At 38.9% G+C, this 18,202-nt stretch overlaps 1 protein-coding gene across 1 annotated transcript in view; it reads right to left on the bottom strand.

Moving 5' to 3' along the window:
• Positions 1-18,202, bottom strand: part of eys (eyes shut homolog) — a 330,983-nt gene that overhangs the window by 180,902 nt on the left and 131,879 nt on the right. Inside the window, 2 exon segments of the mRNA XM_053479756.1 lie at positions 6,862-7,121; positions 10,324-10,445. Of these exon segments, the coding sequence (XP_053335731.1) occupies positions 6,862-7,121; positions 10,324-10,445 (382 nt within the window).

Here is an 18,202-nt window from a genome sequence, read left to right as displayed (position 1 = left end):
TTGTCCTGTGTGTTCGAGAGCATTTGTGCAAATGGCTCAAGCTGTCAAGCATACTTAGCCTTGAATTCCAATGTGCACAGACAGCTTCATTGTAAAGGCAATAAACCTTCTTCAGCATTAGTCTCTGGTTGTCTGACTCACTCATACCAGCTGCTTTGACTGCACTGCTGCAAGCCTTGCCCACTTCTTCAGTGATGTCATCTATAATCATAACCTGGTCATCAGAATCCAGTATAGTTTGGAAGCTTTTGAACTTGTCATGAAGTTCCGTTCTCTCAAGGGCATCAATTCTTCTCTCTCAATAAGCTCTGTCTGAAAGTGCAAGGTATTAACTATATTTTTTACACTTCTGGATCAGTGCAACAATTCCTGGAACATTTGGCATTGAATCAGTGGTGAGTATAAGATGTAAAGCATATATGAATATGTGGTGAAATGAGCATAATTGGTGACCTTGAGAAGTTTAGAAGCTTTTATCACAGTTTGACATCCTTCCCACACAAAGCCTCAGTGATTGTCCCAGGTAATGAAGAGCATGCTGACGAACAAAGTCGGAGAACAAACATCAAGTTGATTGTTTTTACAGAAGCCAGATCTCATTTGATGTTATCAGCCAGCATGTCATAAATCTGCTTGGCATAAGATTTTCACAGTGTTGATTCATCGGTTATCATTAGCTGCAGAAAGTTTTTGCCAGACAAGTAACGAAGACCTGGGTTGCTGACAATACAGAGTGGCTCAATCTGAATCGTGGACTCTTCATACATTTGAAGCTGCCAACAGAGAAGATGCTGCCTAGTGTGCTTTGTTTCAGCTTCTGGTCAGTACTGACTTCCTTTGACAGCTGACGCCATGTGCAGACCGACAGTAAGATGATCATATTTTGTGGACGTTGCCGTTGACGGAGTATACAGTAGGACAGAATCTGGCTAAAGAGACCAGTCTGCCCAGTACCACTTGGAGCCTGCTGTTTAAAGAGGCATAGTGAGTAGTAATGGGGCTGAGATCCACCGAAAACATATTTCCTGATGCATCCTTGAACTGAAGTTCACCTTAATATTTTTATGCATCTGCTCGGTTTGGCGAAGAAGCAAATTCACCAACTTTACGGCATGATGGCATGACGAGCAGCAATTTTATATTATGCTGTTTACTAGGTGCTAAAGTACAGGGTAACCAACTTATTTTTAATGTTTTGCAAAGACATTTTACATGCAGCCTAATGCACATTATGAACACAAACAGCAGAACTTTTAGTTTGGCTAAAATGGCACCTGAGATGAAAAGAAAAGTAAGTTGGTGGAATCATTAGAAGGTTTAAAAAAAATACTTCTAAACAGAAATATAATAATAATAATTATTATAGATATTTTTTCTGGAATTTTAATATTTATAATTTTTACGGTTGTCTATAATAATACCTGCAACCTGCAACAATCCAAACAGTAAAAATATAGTTACATATCTAGAATTCGCTCACCAGTAAGTTATGACCGCCTAACTAAGGACCACCACTTATGAACTTATGATTCCCCCCCAACACTGTGTTTTATCAACTTAGGTTTCCATTCCTGCTTTAAATCTAGGTTTTAGTAACAAACTCATTGGTAAATGGCTTGAATTGCAGGGGCACAAACCTGCATACGATGTGTGTGTGTGTGTGTGTGTGTGTGATAGTGGTGGTGGGTGGTGTCTGCTGTCTTTCTTGACTGCCCAAGCTGCTCCATGGCCGCCGGCCCCCTCCCCGCAGCTTTCGGCACAATTTAACATGACCTTACAATTCACTCCTGGCTGCCCTCAGGTCAGTGCTGTTATTGTTGCGTTAGCAGAGTCCTTGGTTTTAAAATGAGATGGCGGCACAGAGGCAGTCTTGTATCCGAGCTGCTACGTTTCAATAAATATTGCATGAATGCTTCGTTTACATGGGAGCAGGTTCGCTGCATCGTGTCAACTTCTATTTCTCAAACTGCAGGCTTTCTGCTATGCTCTGCCACTGTGACGAGGCTGTTTATCTCCATCCACTGTACATCTCCATTTGGACGTAGTTGACTAATTCCACTCTGATCAAGTGCGGCCGTCATGTAGGAGTACACAATGTTTCTGCTTGGAAAAACAAGTCCATGTTTATTTTTCAAAGGGGAATATCAAGCTGCACATTAGTAGAGCTTACTGTAATAACCGAGTGTATGTACCGGGTTTTTGAAGGGGAACAGATGAACACGTCCTGTGGGATTTAACGCTTAATAAAATTATGGTTTTATTAATATTAATAATTACATTCGAGGCATTTTCAGTTCTACAATCCAATAGCAGGGACACTGGCAACGTTTTTAATATTCATGTTGTGTTTTTTAATCCAATAACAGAGTAGGAGAACTTATGGTAAGTACAAACAGTCATTATAATATGACACTGGCATTACATTGGGGAAAGGAAAAGAAAGAGAAAATGTATATGACGATTGCTTCAGAACCCCCTCAGTGGCGTGAAATTTGCCCGGACCAGACTGGCACTTCTAAGCGTATTTGTATGTAAGCGTGTTTATATATATATATATATATATATATATATATATATATATATATATATTTTTTTTTTTTTTTTTTTTGCATTTGTGTGTATGTACGCATTTTTTCCCCTTTTTTGAAAGTCTTAACATGCTCCAAAAGCACACTGGTTATGTGGTGCACCCAGGCGCGATGGCACAGGTGCTTGAACCTGAACTTTTTTGCAACTATATTTATTATTATTATTAGTAGTAGTAGTGGTCGTGGTAGTGGTAGTAGTAAACATCAGTCTAAGCAAAACTAAACAGCACTTAATTTTTGGTTGTCTGTCTCCTACTTGCCATAACAGCATCGGACCCGCAAAAGCCACCGGTGTCACCATTGAGTTGCATTTCTCTTTGGAACGCTTTTTCAGGGCTTGTAATGCAGTTTCTTCGGTTGATGTTTGTTTTGGTGGTTTCTCCAATCAATCCCCTTCTCAGGCCTTAACTGCTAATGAGTGGTTTTCAGTTTGTGCTATAGTCTGTACATTTCTGATTGTGAAAACTTCTTTACATTAAGTTCTATAATATCTACATCTTTATATTAGTGACAGTTACTAGCGTTTTTTTCCCATTTACAGCTCTCACAATGTTTCGGTCATCAGTTGCTGTTGTTTTCCTTCTCTGCTCTGTTCAGTTCAATTTTATAAAAAAATTTATAGCACGTTTTTACGAAGGACATTTTTACAAAGCAGCTTTACTGAAATTAAAATTCGAAAACGAATGAAACGAAAAATTTATAGCATTATTATTTTGTCCTTAATAAGTAAGCCAGAGGTGACAAGGGCATGGAGAAGAAGCCTGGAGAGAAACCAGACTTAAAAGGAAACCCATCCCCATATGGATAATGGCAGACTGGGCAACCGAAAAAAAAAAAAAAAATCTATAACTGTGCTCTAAGGTTATATGTGCATTCTTAGTTAACATGGAGTCCACATTGTTAAAGTAACCCAGTTTTCACTGACGGACATTTGAGCACAAAACTGTTGTTGTATCTTTCTTTTTCAGGGAATCTTATTGTTGTACTGGCTCAGAGCAATTTAGCTTCTTTTATCTGCTTCAAAAGTAATTTATGTTTGGTTTATATGTTCTTAATCCCCTATCCTATCCGAGAAAAGTCTTTCAGAGCTGTTAATCTGACCATATAATGCAATTTGTATCATATCTATAAATTAGTTTCTTAAACTGGACCAACGGAAAAGAGATTCAGTTCGTTTTGTGTTCACATTGTAAGGTTATTTGAAAGACAATGTGTGTTTATTTCTTGTCCATCTTAGCTTTGATGAGACCTTTAACCAGAAAAAAACACAGCTCCACCATTTCCTAGATGTTTACTGCCCAGGTTTACAGTACCTTCAACATGGCAGATGCATCGACACATTTATGATTGTCCTAATGGAAAAGCACATGATCTCTCTCCAGCCAGTCTAAAGACTAAAATACTACGGCAGTAAAGTGAAGTGAATCTAAAGCTCTTTGTGTTCATATTGCACAAGTGAAGCAAGCCACAATATGGATTTGGAGTAAACTATACTGAGACAACCTCGGAAGGTTATTACATAGGCGCGAAAATATCGATTAATTGTTCTCAGTAGTGTTGTTTAAAGAGGCATTTAAAAAAACAAAACAAATAAAACCTCTGTCTTTATTTTTATTAACATTTAATTTTCGTCACAATCTGCTGCATGGCGATGTTCATTCATTATGGTGCGATCAGTAGTGTTTCCTGGGTTACAAGCTCAGTCATCTTAAACTCATCATCATCACAGCAGGATTGCTTAAGCCAAAGAGAAGAGACGACATTTGGGCCCATTTTGTATGAGGCGCCGTATACGGTTTAAATCAAACTTCACTCAAACACACATACAGAGTTGGTGTGCGCATTTCATATGTACAGTAGTTGTTTAAGCAGTTAAGTTAGTATTTGTGTGACTGTTTCATATATGTGTATGCCAGTGTTTCATGTGTGTGTGTGTATGTGTGTGTGTGTGTGCATAAGATAAAAAGATAAATTTTAAAATGTTAAGATAATTACTTTGTAAAAAACAGGGTTTTGGCTAGACTAGATTGACTGTAAGGGTAATTAATAATAATCTTTTTGCAAAAAGGTTACACTTTTATTGATTAAAACTATATGAAAATACTTAAAGATTCCTTTGACTAAAACTCGACTAAAATATCCAAGCTTTTAGTCAACTTAAACATGACTAAACAAAAATAGGATAAGATCATAGACCAAATATGATTAAAAAAAACTAACAGGGACATTTATCAGGGACTAAGACTAAGACTAAAATTAAAAATAGCTGACAAAATTAACACTAGTTCTCATTTTCTCTTGACAACTGTAAGAGTGTGAAAAAAATGGGTGTGTACTATTTAAGAGTATCTAATGCAATAATAATAGTTTAGTATTTTGATGCATAATACACATAGAAGTCCTGTGATTGGTGACGTCATTCACTTCACCCGCCGGTAGTTTTAATGGTACACGCCGATCAGCCAAAGCATTAAAACCACAGACGAGTGATGTGAATAATATTGATTATCTCGCTACGGTGGCACCTGTCAAGGGACGGGATATATTAGGCAGCAAGTGAACAGTCAGCTGTTAAGGCATGAAGATCTTCCTGCAAAAGGCAAATCTGTATTGTCCCAGGTGATGTGAGGAAGGCTGGCATTGATCATCTTCCGACATAAGTAACTTGACAGAGATGCGCTGCACAGGCAATCACTTTGCCTGACTAAGGACATTTTTTTTTTGCCTACCACAATGCAAACTAAATAAGACATAACATGTTTCAAGCTCCCTGTCAGGATTTAGACAACCAATCCAACATGGCACGCCTGGGCAACGAAAAGTATCATTCACAGTCAAACGCTTTTGATCACTTGAAAAATGCTGCAGGTAGGGTGTTTTCAAACGTGCTAAAAGTTGCAGTGCTCGGCATTGTTCAACACGTCTAGACTTTATTATCAGAAAAACAAATCTACAATTCTGATTGAATGTTCCACGTTCATCATTCCATCGTGAACCGAATGTCCTTAGTGTAAATCAAAAGCAAACAAAATCGGACGTGCGGTTACGATTCTATTGGAGGGGAAAGCAGCCGCTGAAGTTGAAGATAAATCCTCTCCTGGCTTTCATGGCTTTTCAAAAGCGCTCTATTTCTATCCTACCAGCTCTTTTTATTCCGCGTGCACTTCTATTTGCTACGGGATATAGTAAAAGTTGCAGGCTTAAATTGCCTTTGTAGGACACATTTCAAGCCATAACAACATAGAGGGTTCTTGTATGATAATGAACGTACTAAATAATGCATTTACTTAGTATACCAGAAGACAAACAGCTACCATTTAAAATGGTCACAAATGGAGACATATTAAACATATGCAGTCCTTCATAACAGCCCAGTAAAAAAAAAGGTTTCCTATTTTGCAAGAGGCTATGCATCTCCAAACCGCGGCAGCTTCGCTTTTGTTATTAGGACGCTGAGGCTCATTTCCAACTGGAAATAGCATTTGTAGGAGATATCTCACGTGAGATTTAATCTCTTCACAGGGGCCATGGTGGATGCAGAGAAGGAGAAATGACACAAACGACCTGTGTAGCTTTTGTGGCAACATGTGCACGTGTGTAAAAAAATAAATAAAAAATAAAATAAGAACGCTACAGGCAGCAGAGAGGTGACTTGGCTGCACCGCATCCTCCCTATTCATCAATGATAGTGTGCGCCGTGCCAGTGGACACCTGTAGCCATAATTTAATAGCAGAGCTGGGACTAGTGTCATGACAGAAGTGGCAGAATTTATTCTCTGTCTAAAGAGAAAGAACAGAAATGCAAAGCCAGGGACAGAAATATGCAACCAAGCAACAAGAAAGAAAAAAAAAAAAAAACACTTTATTGCCCGGAATCCTGATGTATAGGCAGTAATAATGTTTATATTAAACAGCTGCAAAAAAAACATCACACCTAATAATGTAGTTCTTACTCCCAGCGGTTGTGTACACTTATACTGTATGCTGTGCACTGTTGCTTTTCTAAGCAAGAAGCCCTGAGTGAAATATTGAATAGCTTGCTAAAGCAGGCGTACTGCATGCAGGGAAATATACAGGCACAGCTGGGACCTGTGGAAAAACACCTTGCTCCCGGTACACTGTAATACCTTCTTATAAACAATTAACAAACCAACAAGGAATAAATTAAGTAGACTGTTTCACCATGAAGGCCCGCACTGCATGGGTCAGTGTCCTGAGCTGTTGATGAGGAGTATACTGTAAAGGATTCCTGTTTTATACTGCTGTATCTCACCTGCAGGGCAGACACACTTAGCTGAGCCATCTGGGCTGGATCGGCAGGTGGAGTTGTTCAGGCAAGGGTTGTTCTTCACGTCACAGGGGTCGTAAGGCAGCGCGCACAGGGAGCCAGTGAAGAACGGAGGGCAGGTGCAGGAGAACGCGCTGGGATCATCTGACTGCGCACACAGGGCCCCGTTAAAGCAAGGAGACGAAAGACATCCCTTAACATTCTCTCCGCAGTCAGGGCCGGTCCAGCCTGGAGGGCATGAGCACCTGAGATGAAGCACAGGCAGAGGACAGCATAGTCCGATGCATACCGCCTTACAATTAACATTTCAGCTAAAGCTTAAATAAATAAATAGTTTTACAGTGGATCAGATCCTCCCTCCATGTGAATATGTGTACATTACCAGCCAAAAGTTTGGGCATAACATCTAATTCCATGGTCTTTCCTGATTTTTATTACTTTCTACATTATAAAAAAATACTGAAAGCATCTAAAGTATGCAATAATCTCCTTTGAACAGTTGATATTGAGATGTATTTACTACTTATGCTCTGTAAAGCCTCCATAACGGCTCTGATCTGAGGTGCTGCTTGTTATTTGGTGATTTCTGAGGCTGGGAACTCATCATGCCAGTTTCATCATGGTGCTTAATGGGTTTTGCAAATTCACTTGACAATACGGTTCTTGCAAGAACTATTCCAACTGACCTTCATGACTGTTGTTCTTACTGACATTACCCCATTACCTAATGCCATGTACTATTTTATAGTTTTGAAAAAAATCCAGTATTGTTCTATAATGTAGAAAATAAATCCAAACTTGTCTCCAAAATTTTAACTGAGACTATACACAGTATCGCAAAAACTATTAGACACTAATAGTTTATTAGGGCACATTTAGCTAACAAACTCATGCAACATGACAACATTTATGTCCGTCCAGGATGCATTCATTTTTAGCTGACATCATGTATTAGTGGCAAGCTGAACCACTCTTTATAAAATTCTCCAGCACTTTCTACGAACACTTACACTTTAGCGTCAGACCTTTTCATGGAGGACAAGTCACCTGTCTACTAAACTTGCTGCTTCCAAACTAATAAACGGTTTAGGAAAAGTTGCGTAAAAGTGGAAAAGTGCTGTGACTCCGACATGAGACCATGGATAGAGATCAATAAGTGTCTCCTCTGCTTTGCAGGCTTCTTTAAACTTCTTTATTCATGTATGCACTTTGTTTTTGTCAATGGTGCCATTACTGTAAACATTCTGTAGAGACCATCAACTGTTGGTCAATTAATAAAAAAAGCGTTAGGTCTACTTGTGCATAACGTTCGGCACAGCCCTCATATTAGATAAACATGCCTACAGTCTAATATTTTGAAGTGCATATCCAAAACCATTTTTTTTTTACGAACTGTGAGCTTTCACTTGTAGTGGATGGGGTGTCACAGCTTGGCTCATCAAATTAACCAGGATCTTGAACGTGCTATATTTGGTGACTCTTCCTGCAAAGGGACCATTGAGCTGAGTCATATCCAGGGAGCTAGAATTAGTGGAGCCCATTGAGTCGTCAAAAGCAATCAGCACAAGACTTTTGCTTTCCATTCAATTGGCTTTAAGTGTTGGATTCCTTCTCTGTATTTTCACAGAAAATTGAACTGCTGACACACTTTGTTTGGTGGTGTGCACTGCTATTACAACAAACTGGCTTTTTAAGGTCACAGTCTGAAGGAGTCACACAGCAGTGTAATGCACATTTGTATTGAAAATTGAATGATATCTTCCTAGTTTTCTTTCCCTATGTTTAAAGTAGAATTTTATTACTTGTGCTTGTCAGTAGTCAATTACCTTCCCAGGGACAGAGGTGGAGCATTTCTTTTGTGACCGCACGTTTTACATTGTACTCCACTGCAGATCGGCATGGAGCTGTTGCGTTACAGAACAGTTGGAGGGGGGCTTATTAATTCTTAATAAATATGAAAATGATATATGAAATGTATAATATATATAAAAATTATTACTATGAAGCGGTAATATCACCAGATGCCGACTAGTATGCATAACTGCATGATTTGCCTTCCCTAACCATGTAGCAGGTGTTTGAATCACGTGTGGAGACAGCTGCAGATAGTGACAAAACAGCACACTCACAGATGGAAGGCACAGAGAGATAGAGAGAGAGAAAGAGAGAGAGAAGGGGGCGAGATTTGTTACTGAGCCGTTTAATTGAGAAGCAAAATTAAACACTGAAGAACATTACAGACAAAGAACTGTTATATAATACCTATTAATACTACATTTAAGTCTCTCTGTGCCATAAAGTGCTTTTACCAAACATCATTATTGGGTGAAATTCCTAACGATATGTCTAACACTTACAAATGTAAGTTAAATTGGAATTCCAAAACTGGATGGCCAAGTGAATCTCTCTCTTCTTCAGTGTCAACTGTGTCAGTCCGTCTATACCTACACATTACCCAACACCCCCCCCCCCATCTGTTTTCTGTGAATTACTATAAACCTTTGTTAAAACCTATTGTTCAAAAATAAAATTGTGTTTCAAGAATTCAAATGTGCATTTAATTATTTAATAGTTTTTAAGCAGACCTGTTATTTTCAAAGGCTACGACAACATAAGAAGGATTTCTGAGCAGGACTAACAGGTTAAACACACCACTGGACTATTGAGTGATAAAATGCAGGAAGCTAAAAGTAGGACACTGTGAGGTTAAAGCACTGAGTTGGAATTATATTTACCAGAAATTTGTGCACGTGTGTGTTGGAAAGCGCGAGAAAAAGTGAGAGAGAAACAGAGAGAAGAGAAAGAACACGTGAGAGAGACAAAGAGACAGAAAGCCAGACAGAGAGCAAGGGGGGGGGGGGGGGGGAGAGACAGAGAGAGACAGACAAAGCAAACGAGAAAGACAGAGAGTCAGGCATAGATAGAAAGAGAGAGAGAGAGAGAGAGAGAGAGAGAGAGAAGAGACAGAAAGAGCAAATAAGAAAGAAAGACAAATAGAACAGACAGAGATACAGGAAGGGATAGTGAGAGAGCGAGAGAGAGAGAGAGAGAGAGAGAGAGAGCGTGAGCTATGTGTGCTCCACTTGGTGGCAGTGAGCTTACAGCTCTGGCTCTAAGCCAGCTTCACATCTTCACTTCCTCTCACTCCCCCACACTTTTCCCTCATCTCGTCTTTTTCTCTTGCTTTGCGTGTGTGTGTGTGTCACTGTGTGTGCGCGCACCAACAGCAGCTTTTTTAACTGAGTCATAGATTCAGTCCTCTTTCTGCTGAATGTCACTGATTGATTCATTTGTTGTACCTGCCATATGCCGTTCATCGTGGGAACCGTTTGCAATCACTAAGTTCAGAATGGAATTGTTCCTGATTACTTTAGTGAGGAATGTGTTGAAGGTTGCCATGTCCCACGTCCTCGCATCCCTCTCTGTTTACCGCTGACACCTACCTACCTGTAGGAGTTGGGCAGGTCGGTACAGGTGCTATTATTTTTGCACGGGTTTGAAGCGCACTCGTTGGTCTCAATCTCGCAGAACTTGCCCTCCCAGCCCAGGTCACAGACGCACTGGTAACTCTGGAGCATTAAGAGAGAGGGAGAGTGAAGAGAATCAAAAGGAAATAGAGTGCAAACCAGAGCTACACATATTTCACCCAAAAATTGCCTTGACCTACATAAAAGCGGCTCGGCTGCCGAGCACTTGCAAGGAGAGTAAATAGTGTTTGACTTTTATATGAAGGATAGAAATGAATTGAACAACACCAGCCCTAAATTTCTCATGATGTGTACTGTTTACAAACCCAAATACAAATTTGTACGGCTTTAAGAAATGGAAGGAAGGGGGATTCTATAGGAAGCCAGAGGGAGTGCAGAGCACACAGTTAGACAAGTTAATATATTTTGGATAAATGTCATGCTGCTTAAAACCACCTACAGGCAGAAAACAGTTCAGTTATTATTTAAAAAAAAAGCAACCACTGCGATGGAAATATCCTCCTTTATACACTCAGCATCAAGCAAATCTACAGCAATATGTTCAAAGAAACATTTTACCATAAATTACTAAAGCAAGCAGCACGACCTTACGCACCATCACCATCACAGAATCACTTCAGCTTGGTTTAGTTCTACCATTTTAATTAAGAAAAGCAAACTCCAATGCACCATTCAATCTGCAGAGATGATCAGTAGCTGAGACCTGCCCTTCCTCATCGAGTTTTATTCCAATTATGTTCTTCTGCCACTCAAAAAATTTGTTTGGGGTCATGGTACTTTTACATGGTGGAAAAGTGGAAAAGTGTTTTTTTTTATTTTAGTTTCCTTGCATATTTGTCACACAACCTTAATATTGCACAAAAATGCACAAAAAAACCTGCTTAAACCTATGTTAAAATGTAACCTACAGTATAATGCTTTTATAAAAAGAACATCTGGCCAACAGTCAAACAGTGGTGGTAATGTGATGGTCAGGGGCTGCCTTGCAGCTTCAGGACCTGGACTACTTGTCTTAATTGATGCAACCATGAATTCTGCACTCTACCAGTCAATCCTGAAGGAGAATGTCCAGCCATTAGTTTGTGACCTCACGCTCAAGCACACTTGGGTTCTGCAGAAGAACAATGATCCAAAACACACCAGCAAGTTCAATTCTGATTGGCTCAAAAAAAAAAAAAAAGGTTTTGTAGAGGCCTAGTCAAAGTCAGGACTTAAAGCCAATTGAGATTTCGTGGCATGACCCTAAATAGGCTGTTCATGATCGAAAAACCCTCCACTGTGGCTGAATTGAAACAATCCTAAAAACAAGAGAGGGCCAAAATTTCCTGCACTAAGATTTATTGGCAGTTATCTCTAATGCTTGACTGCAGCTGTTGACACCAAAGGTGGTACAACTAGTTATTAGGTTTAGAGGGCAATTACTTTTTTACACAGGACCTGGCAGGTTTGGACAGCTTTTTTTTTTACCATTATAAATGAAATCATCATTTATAAACTGCATTTTGTGTTTATATGAGTTATCCTTGCGTAATATTCAAATGTGTTTGATGAGCTGATGAAATATCAGCGCAAATACTTTTTCTTAGCGCAGTGAAACACAGTAACCTCATTTCTATGACAACAGGATACATCTTGTGACATGGGTTCAAATGAAATTAGAATAAAAAAAAATGAGAAGCTACTCAGTACACGATTTAGGGTTAAAAAATATTGCCAGCTGGAAAACAGTAATCACTAGAGGAATTATATATTTAAAAAAGGCTTATTCTACCACTTCAAAATTGGCAAAACACGTCTTCATGGAGTTTGCTTTGCGCACTGGGGCAGTGTCATGCTGGAACGGGCTTGGCTTCTTAGTTCCAGTGAAGGGACAATGAGATGCTACAGCAAACAGACATCTTGTACAACATTGTACTTCCAACTTTGTGGCAACACATTGGGAAGGAAGCACTACTCTGTGTGATAGTCAGGGGTACACAAATGTTTGGACATTTACTGCTATTACATATATACGCTATTTGTGTATTTGTATGAAGATTTCCAATGTCACATATATAAAAAAATATCTGAACTAAAATGAAGATTTATGCAATAATCATTAAAATAATAATAATAATAATAATAATAATAATAATAATAATAATAATGCGCCTCCAAGTGGCGCAGTGGTAAAGTGCTCGCCCTATCATCCGGAGATCGCTGGTTCGAACCCCGGGTGATGCTGTTTTCCTCTTACAGCCGGAGGCACAGAGAGAGCTGATTGGCCGAGCTCTCTCAGGGGGGAGGGATGAGAGGTACTTGTGCTCCCACATTAGTCACGGCGCTACAAGCCAATCAGGGGCGTCTGTGAGCTCGCGCATACGGAAGAAGCGGCTAGCGCTTTCCTCTGAGTGTGTTACTCCGCCCCTAACGGTGCGTGAGCGAGCAGTTCGAAAAGATGCGGTCGGCTCGCGTCACGTGGTTCGGAGAAAACACGGGATAGCTTTCGTCCTCCCGACTGAGTGGTTGTATAGCCTTGATGTGTGTGGGAGCCCCCTAGTGACGGGGAGGAATTGGCCACGACTAGATTGGGGAGAAAATCGGGGAAAAAAGAATTGGACAGGACTAAATTAAAAAAAAATTATAATAATAATAATAATAATAATAATAAACTAGAAACTCTAAACCTTCAATATGCTTTTATTGCTTGCCGAAATATTAGTGCATATAAAATGACTATAGGGTCACACTGTCACAGGGGATTTTGAAAACTGTCCCAGCTAAGAGCACAGGAGCCCAAACTAACATGCATTTAATCCACTAAGGGGGTGCTGCTCAACTCTGTCTGACAATTTGAGCACTGCATGCCGTTTCATAATGGCGGAGGCATAATTCTGTGCACCAGTAATTTTGATGCCAGCTGGAGACTCCCTTTCAGAACTGGCAGGAATACAAAATAATCTTATTTTGGCTACAGCAACAACCCCAAGTAAGTAAGGACGAGTATTTTTAAACTCAAACATACAAACAGACACCCACACGCAATATATAATTATATATTTTACCACTATTTATAACTTCGTTACAGACCCCTGCATCTTCATGCAGTTATCTAATCAGTCAATGTATGAGATCATGCAGCTACAGGTCCAGAGCTACAGCTTCAGTTAATTTTACATCAAAAAATCTGAATGAAGAAAAAAATTGATCTCAGTGACTCAGACTGGCTGGTTTGAGCGATTCGGAACGGAAACTGCTGATCTCTTCGGATCTTGGTGCACTACAGTCTCTTGTGTTCACACAAATTGATGTGAAAAGAACAAAAAACAATCCAGTGAGCCTCAGTTGTGCAAGTGGAAACACCTTACAGATGTGAGAAGTAAATGGAGAATAGTAAGACAGATCAGAGCTGCCTGCAAGACTGTGATAATTCCAACAACCACAACTTTACAACCAGAGTCAACAGACAGAATCTCAGAATAAACCACATATCAAACAGATGGGCAGCAACAGCAGACAACCGCATCAGGTTCCACTTCTGACAGCCAAGAAGAGAAACCTGAGGCTTTAGTAGGCACAAGCTGAGCAAAACAGGATAGAGGAACACGACAGATTGGTCTGAAATTCTGCTCGATTTCTTCTGCAACATGCAGGAGGTCAGGTCCGAATTTGGGGTCAACAGCACGAATCCATAGACCTGATTTGCCTTGTGTTAACAATTTACCCTTTTGGTGGTGATAAAACATAGGGAATGATTTAGTTGCTCCACATCAATCTTGGAAGATTTATATGGCCATCACCAAACAGTCTGAAATTCTAGAAGGCTTGTTTACAAATGGAAAGCCTTCAGGATAGTTGCCAAGCTTCTCGCAGATGGGCATCTCAGCAGATACAGCCCACGGACAGACCATTTAATACTTAGATATACTACGAGGGGTGTTCAAGTCAAACTAGGACTTGTGATAAACCCAACTGGCATTTACCAAAGACATCAAGCACAGTACGGTAATGAGACACTTCTTCTTCTTCTTCTTTGTCTTTCGGCTGTTCCCTTTCAGGGGTCGCCACAGCGAATCATCTGCCTTCATCTAACCCTATCCTCTGCATCCTCTTCTCTTACACCAACTAACTTCATGTCCTCTCTCACTGCATCCATAAATCTCCTCTTTGGTCTTCCTCTAGACCTCCTGCCTGGCAGTTCCAACCTCAGCATCCTTCTACCGATATATTCACAATCTCTCCTCTGAACATGTCCAAACCACCTCAATCTGGCCTCTCTGGTAATGAGACACTTAACTGCAGTCAAACGTTTGAATGGTGCAAATGTGGGACATGAATGACAATCCCGGCTGAGGTGGGTCACAGCCCACTGCAGTTGTCCCCATGAACATTTAGTCAATTGAACGCCGGATACCTGAAAATCTACAGCTACTGTAGCTTGTCACCAAAATCTTTCTTCTGTCTGTCTTCCCCAAACAGTCCTAAGCTTGCTCCAAGCCATTTTCACTCCACCTTTAGGCAAAGGAGTTCTTGGGAGGCCAGTATTTCAAGCATGAAGCAGAAAGTCCAATGGTGCTCTGGCATACAAAAAAAAACTTTCTATCTTAATGGAATCCAAGCACTTAGTGAAACTGCAATAAGTGCATCAGTGTGGCAGAAGATTATATAAAATGGTAAAAAAAATAATAATAATTTAAAATATTGATGGTTCTTTAATTCTGCACAATCAAAAGTCAAAAACAAAACCATCTGTTACATCATGTGACTTACAGATGCTTTTCAAAAGCAGCACAATCAACTGAACAGTAGTGCCTTTAAACATACTAGCTGTCAAGCATGGCGGTGGAGAGGTGATCATTTGGGATCATTTGCAGTCACATGATCTATGAAACTTGCAGTCACTGATACAACAATAAGCTCCACTTTATACCATACAAATAATTTATTCAAATTTATTTATATAAACAATTTACTGAAACAAATGTTTTCAGTACACCTTTAGAATAATTGTGCCAATTTTTTAGAAAAATAAATCTGATTTAAGTGTCAGGAACTTTATGACGCATAATGAACCAACCCAAAAATGACTGAAAAAAGTGTGAGGACTGGCCAATCAATCACTAGATTTTAGAATATCTTAAAAACGAGACGTAAGTGTAAAGCCCCTGGACCCCCCACCCTCCAAAAATATATAGCACTAGATCGATGCACAGTGGATTACCAGCTTCATCAAGGGACATGCGACTGAATATTTACCTAAGACTGTCTGCTCTAATATATTTGCTCACCTAAAAAATACAGTAGGTGTACAGTACAGTCTCCTGACAGCTCTCTGGTCTTCATATTGGTCTAATCTTTATTAAAATCTAATTTATTGTTCACAGGTAAAACCCAGGGCTCAAACTAATAGACTTATTAGAGTTATTATTTGTAAAACAACCAATTCTGGGCAACAAGAAATCAGAGAGAGAGAGAGAGAGAGAGACAGAGAGAGAGAGAGATGGTTCAAATAAAATAATTAATGTTTTAAGTTGTTAAAGAAATCCAGTTTAAAAATATATGAAAAAATATATTTACCATATGGCAAAAATAAATGCTTTGGCCTTGCCATTTCAGTGCTTCCAGGGGGTAATACTGTATATATTTTTACATGATAGATCATACATTTAATGAATAATAGATCATAAATTCCATAAAATAATTATAAAAAATAATAATAAATTAAGATTAAAACAAATTCATAATTTCCAACATTGACTAAACATGGCATCATAATACACACATTTCTTGGCTTAAATTTTTTAAAAGGTATTTAAATATAGTAATTTGAACAGAAATTTAAAAATATAAAGTAGAATAAAATAAATTAAAATAAATCTTATAAATAATAAATAAATAAGACGGCAAACTCCCATCGCTAGAGCAAAAATATAACTGACAAATGTAACATTTATGATATTTACCGCTTGTATAGTGCAATAATACTGTTTGTGCTCAGGTTATTTTTAGTTGCAGGAGCTTTTAAAGGAACAAACAAACAGTATGTATTATGATCATCCAGTCAGCTCCATATCTGAGATTTCCTCTAATAACTATCCCAGTGGATCAATAGACACTAAAAATGTCTGCAAGAGTCAAGATGCACATTATCACCTTATTAAAGCTATTAGATGTAAATCCAGTTTACAGCATAAGCACAGTGCTCAAGAGAAGGATGTGGAATACACTACTTTAAATGTACACTCCTTTACAGTTTTCTATAAAAACAAGCCTATATAATGAACATGGAAAAATAAAGTACATAAACTGCTGGCAAAACAGGTGATTTATTTTAAAGCTCACAAACGTGAATGTGCTTTAAACAACACCTTCGACCCCCCTCAGGGTCATATACCTTAGGTTGCTCTCTTCCCTTCTGGCTAAAAGAAAACGAGATAAAATTCCATTAAATGACTTGTGCGGTATTGATTATTGTTACTCAGCAGCCGTGACAAAATGGCAAAACCACCCAATCATAAAAAAGTTATATGAGAAACATAAAAAGATTCTTAACATGGCTTAATAATAACCTTATAACTGTTCACTGGGCGGCACCAAATAACACAGTTATGCTCTTTATTATGCTGTCTCCTTTTGCAGAGGTCTGCAGCAACCTTTGTTCCTCGATATGTTTAAGAATCTGCGTGAACATTGATCACTTACAGTACATTACGCATACCGTGGTAAACACGCCAATAGAGTTAGTGTGTATATATTGGTGCATACTGTAGTTCTGAAAACTATTTAGTGCTTTTGCATGCATCACAACAACACCACTGACATTTTCAAAGCAAGAGACAGGAAGAACCTAATAAGGATGTACTGTAGTGAAAACGGCATTGACCAGTTAAAGACATAAATAACATCTCTCATTGATGTCGTGCAGAAGGGAATGATTGGATGGTGTTCTGACAGTTGTCATTGGGATGTCACTTCAACACTGGTGGTGCCAGAATTCGTCTCGTCGACGACTATACAAATAAAACATAAGGTGGACCTCTTCCGATGTCATCCTAGAGTGTAGTGCTATTCATTTAACTACTGTACCAGAGCACACCATTAATGCATGTGCATGGTTACGTTTTTATACACTGCTTTTAAATACATTAGTCATCTACAGTATAATCAATCACATGATCAAGTATTAACCACAGACTGAGGTTAGACTGAATAGTTTTACCGTGTTAAGAATATTACAGTACATGGCAGTGAGCCAAACATCTTGCTTAGCGAACCTCCATTCCTAGAAGACGTTGCCATGCAGACAGAGGTCAAGTGCATGCTCTAGTTTTCTGTGAAAACTTCTGCTCTTCCAAAAAAGAAAGGATATTTTGATGTTTTGCTACCTTTTTCATTTTTATCAGTTAACATTAGCCAGGAACATGGCTGGATTCACTGAGCACCCTGCAGCTTTGAAGACAGAATGATTTTTCATGTGTTGCTCAGCGCATAAATGGACTTAGTGACTCAGTCAAGGCACCTTCAATTTTACTGACAATCTAGACCATTCTATTTGTTTTGATACCTATGACATACACATACACACATATTACTGATGATTGGATCTTCAACCTTATACAAAAATGTACACAAACTATTATTTACGAATATTTATACAGAACGTCATTCTGATGTGCTTATGCATATTGCTACAGTAACATACACCAAAATCGCATCATTATAGCCGGGTGTTCCCAGTTCATTACAAGCTGTAGCATTGTTGGCCAAAAAAAAAAAAAAATCACAACAGTATCTCAGCTGCATAGTATCACACACATATACACACACCCATATACATCAATGAGCAATGCTAATGTATA

This window comes from Clarias gariepinus, chromosome 20 (genome assembly GCF_024256425.1).
Source record: "Clarias gariepinus isolate MV-2021 ecotype Netherlands chromosome 20, CGAR_prim_01v2, whole genome shotgun sequence".
Lineage (NCBI taxonomy): Eukaryota > Metazoa > Chordata > Actinopteri > Siluriformes > Clariidae > Clarias > Clarias gariepinus.
Note: the sequence above shows the minus strand (reverse complement) of the source record. Positions and strands in the feature narration are given on the sequence as shown.